The sequence below is a fragment of the Triticum urartu genome, chromosome 4, assembly GCF_003073215.2.
Source record: "Triticum urartu cultivar G1812 chromosome 4, Tu2.1, whole genome shotgun sequence".
Classification (NCBI taxonomy): domain Eukaryota; kingdom Viridiplantae; phylum Streptophyta; class Magnoliopsida; order Poales; family Poaceae; genus Triticum; species Triticum urartu.
The window spans coordinates 134,246,676-134,254,874 of record NC_053025.1 but is presented as its reverse complement, the minus strand read 5'-3'; the positions used below and the strand labels follow the sequence as shown (position 1 = coordinate 134,254,874).

General features: G+C 46.3%; 1 protein-coding gene across 1 annotated transcript; it reads left to right on the top strand.

Annotated features, from left to right (window-relative positions):
• The first annotated feature begins 5,196 nt into the window (after positions 1-5,196).
• On the top strand, positions 5,197-7,703 carry LOC125551080 (peroxidase 4-like). The gene is made up of 3 exons (XM_048714229.1): positions 5,197-5,702; positions 5,806-5,971; positions 7,081-7,703. The coding sequence occupies exons 1-3, from the start codon at positions 5,295-5,297 to the stop codon at positions 7,470-7,472; spliced, it is 966 nt and encodes a 321-aa protein (XP_048570186.1). The 5' UTR covers positions 5,197-5,294; the 3' UTR covers positions 7,473-7,703.
• The last annotated feature ends 496 nt before the right edge of the window (positions 7,704-8,199 follow it).

Here is an 8,199-nt window from a genome sequence, read left to right as displayed (position 1 = left end):
CGATGGCCGAAACTACACTTCCTATATATAATTCTTCACCTCCGAACAATTCCGGAACTCCTCGTGATGTCCAGGATCTCATCCGGGACTTCGAACAACTTTCGGATTACTGCATGCTCATATGTATACAACCCTAGCGTCACCGAACCTTAAGTGTGTAGACCCTACGGGTTCGGGAGACAAGCAGACATGACCGAGACGACTCTCTGGTCAATAACCAACAGCGGGATCTGGATACCCATGTTGGCTCCCACATGCTCCTCGATGATCTCATCGGATAAACCACGATGTCGAGGACCTAATCAATCCCGTACTCAATTCCCTTTGTCAATCGGTACGTTACTTGCCCGAGACTCGATCATTGGTATCCCAATACCTTGTTCAGTCTCGTTACCGGCAAGTCACTTTACTCGTACCATAATGCATGATCCCGTGATCAATCACTTGATCACATTGAGCTCATTATGATGATGCATTACCGAGTGGGCCTAGAGATACCTCTCCGTCATACGGAGTGACAAATCCTAGTCTCGATTCGTGCCAACCCAACAGACACTTTCGGAGATACCTGTAATGTACCTTTATAGTCACCCAGTTACGTTGTGACGTTTGGCACACCCAAGGCACTCCTACGGTATCCGGGAGTTGCACAATCTCATGGTCTAAGGAAATGATACTTGACATCCAGAAAAGCTACAGCAAACGAACTACACGATCTTTGTGCTATGCTTAGGTTTGGGTCTTGTCCATCACATCATTTCTCCTAATGATGTGATCCCATTATCAATGACATCCCCATGTCCATAGCCAGGAAACCATGACTATCTGTTGATCAACGAGCTAGTCAACTAGAGGCTCACTAGGGACACATTGTGGTCTATGTATTCACACATGTATTACGATTTCCGGATAATACAATTATAGCATGAATAATAGACAATTATCATGAACAAGGAAATATAATAATCATTTTATTATTGCCTCTAGGGCATATTTCCAACAAGTCCCACATTGCTAGTTTAGTGGGAGTTGGACCTCCTTATAAGGGGGGTTCTTTCCCCACTTGTACGAACATGAGAACAAGAGGGATATCCACGCGCGCTCCTCCTCCGCTGCCCGTCTCGCCACGCCACGCCTCGCCTGGCCTCGCCTCGTCACGATGCGCCGCGGGTTGCGGGTTGCGGGAATGAGCCGAGGCGATATCTACATTTTTGCCACGCACTACGGGTATACGAAAGGTCACACGGAAGCTGAAAAGATTTTTTGCGAAAGGGGAGTTCGAATGCGAACGGTGCAGCCCTTCGGCTGCTGGCTGTTCGCTTCGTCTCTGTCTCTTCGTTTCGCCTCCCGCCGTTGCCCTCTCGCCTCCTTCTCTTCCGCCTATAAAAGGGAGGTCCCTTCTCCCAGAGAGACGTACCAGAACTTCTCCTTCCTCTCGCCACCGGTTCCAATATCTAAGCTGTTGTTGTCTTCCTCATCTCGTCTTGCGGCATGCACCGCGAGTCGGGACAGTAGGCCTCCGAAACCGCACGTTTTGAGTCATGTACGAGAGAATGGTGATAAGGTTTTTGGGGAGCGCTCAGCGCGACTACTGGTTGCTTCATCACGAACGATCCGGTCGCCGACGACCACTTCCCCGACGACCACTTCTTCCCCGACGTCCACGACCTCCTCGACGACATGGTAGGCGAGGACACCGACCCCAAGTCCAGCGCTTCTGCTGCTACTGTCCCGTACGTGTTCTTGTTTTTCCTGTTAAAGGTTATGCCGCAGTTCCTTGTTCTAGTCCTTGTCCTACACCTGATATGTTCTACTTCATATATGCTACTTGCTATACTGTCTGCTCTAGGTATGTTTACTTACAGCTCATATATGAAGATGTTGTTTACCTTCTCTTTGTCAAATTGCATGACTTGCTTTATCTCTGCTATATTAGTCATGCTTTATCTAGTATTTCTGTCAGCAAAGTTGTTTGGTAAATTGCTCATATTTCCAACAGTTATGTGGTCTTGGGTTGCTGGTAAGGGTGGAGACACGTGGTAGTGTTGTCTCATACATATCTACCATCGGCTACCACTAGCGAGATCGATCCAGCATTACCAGGTCATCCTACACTGGGATTTTGGCAGTGTCGATGACCTTCCGTGCTTACAAATGATTTCTTTGATCTCACGTGAGGACCGTGCATGCATGTAACTGCTGAGATTGTGCAACGTGGAGGGGTCAACACAAGATGACCTCGATTTGGTGGTAGTTCTCGAATACCCGGTCTCAAGCTCTGGGGTAAAAACCCTACGTCTGACCCTATGTGGTCATACCTGGCAATGGCAGTGTTTTGACGTCATTACCTTCTTGTAGGCATGGTTTGGAGTTTGCCCAGACTTGATCTTCAGGGTTAAAACCCATGATCTGCCCTTCGGTTTGGATCCCACGACAGCGGAGCTTGAGCAGCATTGCTACCGAAGAACCTTTCTCGTCGTCCTTGATGTCAAGAGACCATAGATGATGTGGATGGTCATTTCACTAGTTCACCGATTGTTTTTTGATCGCTTGAGAGTTTTCTTTCATTTTTTTCATCTGCCTAGGCATGGCTTCGGTCTTCGATGTGTGTGTGTGTGTGTGAATTGATATTGATTATATGCATTCTAATCATGCAGAAGTTGGATGTGTACGCATTCCCCTTAATACTTTATTTTAAATCTATAAAGCCCACCCTTTATCGACAAAAAAACATCTACACAGTTCTGCCGGTCCACTCAATCACTTCATGTAGAGTCATCACAACCCAATGTGTTTCTTATCCCTCCAACAAAAAAGAAATTACACTCATCCAGAGAAACACTCGTCCCTTGCATCAAACAAGGAATTTGTTTGTTCCATCCACAAAAAATAGTAGATCACTGGATGGCCGCCCCGACCTACCAACCCCTTGCTCTCTGACCAAAACGGACCCTAGATGCATACGCTACATTTCATATCCTGATATAATAATAAAACATGTACCAAGATTATCTTTTACTGGTGCTGTCATCTGCTTATTTTGACCGAAGCAATCATTACCTTCTCCGAGGAGTAAGTTCTCTCTTCTACAAAATATATCATTACCTAGCTAGTACAGTATCTTATACAGTATGTGTTGAAATAATGCTTCTCACAAATAACAAGCACGTACGTATGCAACCAAAACAAACGACACACAACGATCGACATTCAACAGACAAATTGTTGCAGCGAGCTAACCCAGATGTTGTCGTTGAATTTTAATAATGGCAAGTTTGTGGTCAGAGAAGTGCAGCTGCTGCCGCGGCATTTTGATTATAGTACGTTGATGAGAGCAGAGTTTCTGCTGGATGGGCGTTGGAACTCTGTTGCGAAAGCTGGTCTTCGACAGTGGACCCGTTCTGCTACATATGCACGAGAGACTAGTAGTCTGATGATGTACTCCATGGCTTTTCTTGAGGGGGCATGCACATGTGCAGCATTTTGGTGTGCCAAACCTCCGGCGATTGCGGTGCGGTCGGATCCACAAGTCGTTATTTGCTTCCGGCAATCAGCATTGAATTTCTTTGGACTAGAGTCCATCTATCTTCTTTCTTTTTACGAATAAGAGTCCATCTATCTTCTTTCTTTACACGAATAAGTGCAGCATTTTGGTGTGCCAAACCTCCGGCGATTGCGGTGCGGTCGGATCCACAAGTCGTTATTTGCTTCCGGCAACCAGCATTGAAATTCTTTGGACTAGAGTGTGGAGTACTTCGAAAGTTCTAACCCGTAAAGCACCAGAACAGAACAGCAAGAGTCTACTAAGAAATAGAGTTAATAAACGGTACAACTGTGAACACGGAACACTCAAATCAAAAGGTTAAGGCTCAAGCTAATTAACTAACTGGGTGTATGATTGGTGCCCAAAAAAGGGCAAAATTGACAAATTTGACTTCAAAACGAAAGTATTTCACAAACTAAACTGCTTTTGAAAATATTTCACACTGCTGACCCTTTTGTGTAGCGCCCGACAACAAGGCGCTGCACTCTACTGTGCAACTCCTTACAGCTAGGCGCTGCACAGTGTGGCGCCTAAGTGTTAAGCGTTGCACAGTAGAGTGCAGCGTCTTGCTGTCAAGCACTGCACATTAAATGTCAGCCGGGTGAAATACTTTTAAAAACAATTTAGTTTGTGAAATAGTTTCGATCTAAGGTCAAATTTATGCCTTTTGCCCCCAAAAGGTATTATACTCCACTTTGACTAAACATAATACTGTTAGGCGCAGTAGTAGTACTAGGAATAAGACTTCTCCTTTTTTTCAGTAAAATAAAACGTGAAGAAGGTAAGAGTAATATGCGGTACTATACGGTCAGCGGATAGATCTTTTTCACATACGGACCTACTCTACGTACACCGCCATGCTATAGAATTTGCTGATGCACGTACGTATATGCTACCTTGAGGAGAGAATTCAGGTTGAATTGTCCATGCTGGATATTGATATATAAATGTTTTGACCATGACCACCATGCATGCCTCCAGTTTCTAAGGATGAGCATGGGCCAAATAGTACCGCCGGAGACCCGGTCAGACGTCTGTATGTCCCCGAAACTTGAAAAAACAATTATGAGAAAAATCATCATCTCGTTCATGCTCATGTACCGGTAGGCGGTAGGTAGGCTAACCTTGACATTTGTTGGATACGGAAACGGTGATGCAAAAAACAATTAAGAAATCATAAGCGTGTCAATGTACTCTTCATGTGCCAAAGTGTCGCCTTAAAGTCCATGCGAGTGTTACATTAGCACGCTGATGATTTTCTTTATTAAATTTGACCCAGAGAACTATGTAGAGTAGCAAACACCGTCCGTAGCACAGGAAAGCAACATGAGGAGACGGAGCCATGCATGCAAGATGATTGACATGACTCTTTACTTAACCGTGTCGATGGCACAGTGCGGCATGCAGCTTTTTCTACCGAAACTGTTCATTTTTCACGAGCTACGTTACATATGCATCAGGTGTGAAACGCGTTATTCCAAAGCCCGCCCGTTTGGATCAACGCTCAAAGTCCACCGGAGTTGGTGAAGACAATGGGGGCTCCGGGCATGATGATGCAATCTAATAATATACGATGGCAGACTACTACAATCATGGCTTCCGGCGTGAGCTATCCTTTTCTTCCTATAAATACCGGCCGCCCCGCGTTCCTCCACCACATCCAGCAAACAATCTCCCTCAAGGCACCATCTAGCTGACTAGAATAGACCGATCGAGTAGCATCGTAGTAAGCAACACCCATAGACCGATCATGGCAGCGCGCGCCATTGTTGCCCTCTCGCTCATCCTCGCGCTGGTCGCCATCGCCAGCGGAGGAGCGTCGGCGCAGCTGTCGTCGGGCTTCTACTCCCGCTCGTGCCCGGGCATGCTCAAAGCCGTGCGCTCGGCGCTGCACCCAGCCATCGCCAGGGAGCGCCGCGTGGGCGCCTCCATCGTCCGCCTCTTCTTCCACGACTGCTTCGTCCAGGGCTGCGACGCCTCGCTGCTGCTGGACGACGCGCCGGGCCTACGCGGCGAGAAGAACGCCACGCCCAACAAGAACTCCGCCAGGGGGTTCGAGGTCATCGACGCCGTCAAGGCGGCCGTCGAGGGGTGTTGTCCCGGCGTCGTCTCTTGCGCCGACATCCTGGCCATCGCCGCCGAGGAGAGCGTTGTCTTCGTAAGTATCCATACATGCATGCATAGTCATGCTTAGGTAGTTAGTACTGTACGTACCGTTCAACAAAGTCTAACACTCTGTGACATGCATTGTGTACGTGTAGCTGGGTGGCCCGAGCTGGGAGGTGAAGATGGGGAGGAGGGACTCGACGACGGCGAGCTTCAACGGCGCCGAGAACAACATCCCACCACCGACATCGGGGCTCGCGAACCTTACGTCCCTCTTCGCCGCGCAGGGGCTATCCCAGAAAGACATGGTCGCACTCTCAGGTAGTACATACATACATATACGCATGTACACGGTATATGCAAAATAAACCGCGCGTACATCGGTACATATTTTCGTATAAATAATTACGCACTCTCAGGTAGTACAATTTTGAAGTTGCATTCTGAACCAACATAATTTGTCACGGCCAAGTAATATTTTCTTTTAATTTGCTGAAGAAGCAAGTTAAAATTCTTTGACTACTTTCCCGGACTGTTAATTTCTCAATAGAGGCGCCGAGTCGGTAGCTTTCTTGCCGCAGAAACCAACGGAACTGACAGCCACGTTTTGACTCCAAAGCTCAAAAATTCTACATAAGACAAAAATATACTACTTTACAGGTGATGAGTTACAAAGTTGATCAATGACTAATTACCACTGACCTAACCTTTGGTCTGTCCGCTTAATTTGTAAGACTGGACAACGTCAAAGAACATTGTTCCTTGGTCACTTAAACACGTAGTGCTAATTATTATTTTTTCGAAACGGAGGCAAAAGATTTACCTCATCCATTAAATAAGAGGAGAATAGAGTTTAGAGTTTTTACAAGCGCCCTTGCAACACGGCATGGCAATTACTCTCGTACAACAAAACACCCTAGTTTCTTAGCACCTGCCGTAACCCATAATTTTGCCTCAAGCACGATATTTTGAAGCAGCATAGGCGGCAGCGCGCTCTTGTTACGAAACACCCGCGCGTTTCTCTCGTTCCAAATAGTCCAAGAGACGAGCATGGTGAGGGAGCCCATCGCTCGTCTATTGGGGTTTCGCATGTCGGTCCTTTTATCCCACCATTGCATGAGGGAATCCTCAAGGTGCCAATTGGAGATGTCCATGTGCACAAGACCAAACTTGTCAATAACCGATCGCCACAGCCTAATGGAGAAGCGGCACTTGACGAAGAGGTGAATGCCCGATTCTTGCTCACGTTTGCAAAGAGGGCAAAGCCCACAGTTATTCCAACCACACCGCACCAACGTCACAACCTGGCGCCACTAGACGTAGTGCTAATTAGGAAAGTTGGTGAATGATTCCTACCGATCAATGGAATGACAAAACAGTAGCTGCAAAACAGGTAATAACTTGAGCTGACGGTATAACTTGTGTTCCAGGAGCTCACACAATCGGCCTAGCACGCTGCACAAACTTTCGGGACCACATCTACAACGACACAAACATCGACGCCGGCTTCGCCAGGAGCCGCCAGTCAGGCTGCCCTCGCGCCACCGGCTCCGGTGACAACAACCTGGCGCCACTGGACCTGCAAACCCCGACCGTCTTCGAGAACGACTACTACAAGAACCTCGTCCAGAAGAGGGGCCTTCTTCACTCGGACAAGGAGCTCTTCAATGGTGGTGCTGCAGACGCGTTGGTCCGGGAGTATGTCGGTAGCCAGAGCGCCTTCTTCAAGGACTTTGTGGAGGGAATGATCAAGATGGGGGATATCACGCCGCTGACAAGATCCAATGGACAGATCAGAATGAACTGCAGGAGGATCAACTAAGATTCTTCTCCCCTTTCTGCGCCAACAATTCCGATGTTGTTCCCATGCTTGAATTCATGATAATTTTCCCTTAAACTTATTTGTTTCCTTTTCTTTTAAGGATAAAAGGTTAAAAGATATTATAAATCTGCCCCTTTGTGCCACGTTCACGGAAGAACTGGACATGGATGCACCGGCAAAAGATCAAAGTGCAAAGTGAGATGTGGCAAACCAATATATATTTTCAACATATGCAGTGGCAAATCCTGAAATTTTCAAGTAAAGAGGGGCTAAAGATCAAATGCCACAGTCTTTACCTCCCCGACGAGTTGATAAATGAAGGAAATATGCCCTATAGGCAATAATAAAGTTGTTATTTTATATTTCTTTATATCATGATAAATGTTTATTATTCATGTCAGAATTATTGTATTAACCAAAAACTTGATACATGTGTGGATACATAGACAAAACATCGTGTCTTTAGTAAGTCTCTACTAGCCTAGCTCGTTAATAAAAGATGGTTAAGTTTCCTAACCATAGACATGTGTTGTCATTTGATAACGGGATCACATCATTAGGAGAATGATGTGATGGACAAGACCCATCCGTTATCTTAGCATAATGATCATTTAGTTTTATTGCTATTGCTTTCTTCATGTCAAATACTATTCCTTCGACTATGAGATTATGCAACTCCCGAATACCAGAGGAATGCCTTGTGTGCTATCAAACGTCACAACGTAGG

Coding starts and splice junctions, on each gene's coding strand:
- LOC125551080 (XM_048714229.1), top strand. CDS start 5,295: ATGGCAGCGCGCGCCATTGTTGCCCTCTCGCTCATCCTCGCGCTGGTC. Junction 5,703..5,805: donor CCGAGGAGAGCGTTGTCTTC/GTAAGTATCCAT, acceptor GTGTACGTGTAG/CTGGGTGGCCCGAGCTGGGA. Junction 5,972..7,080: donor AGACATGGTCGCACTCTCAG/GTAGTACATACA, acceptor CTTGTGTTCCAG/GAGCTCACACAATCGGCCTA.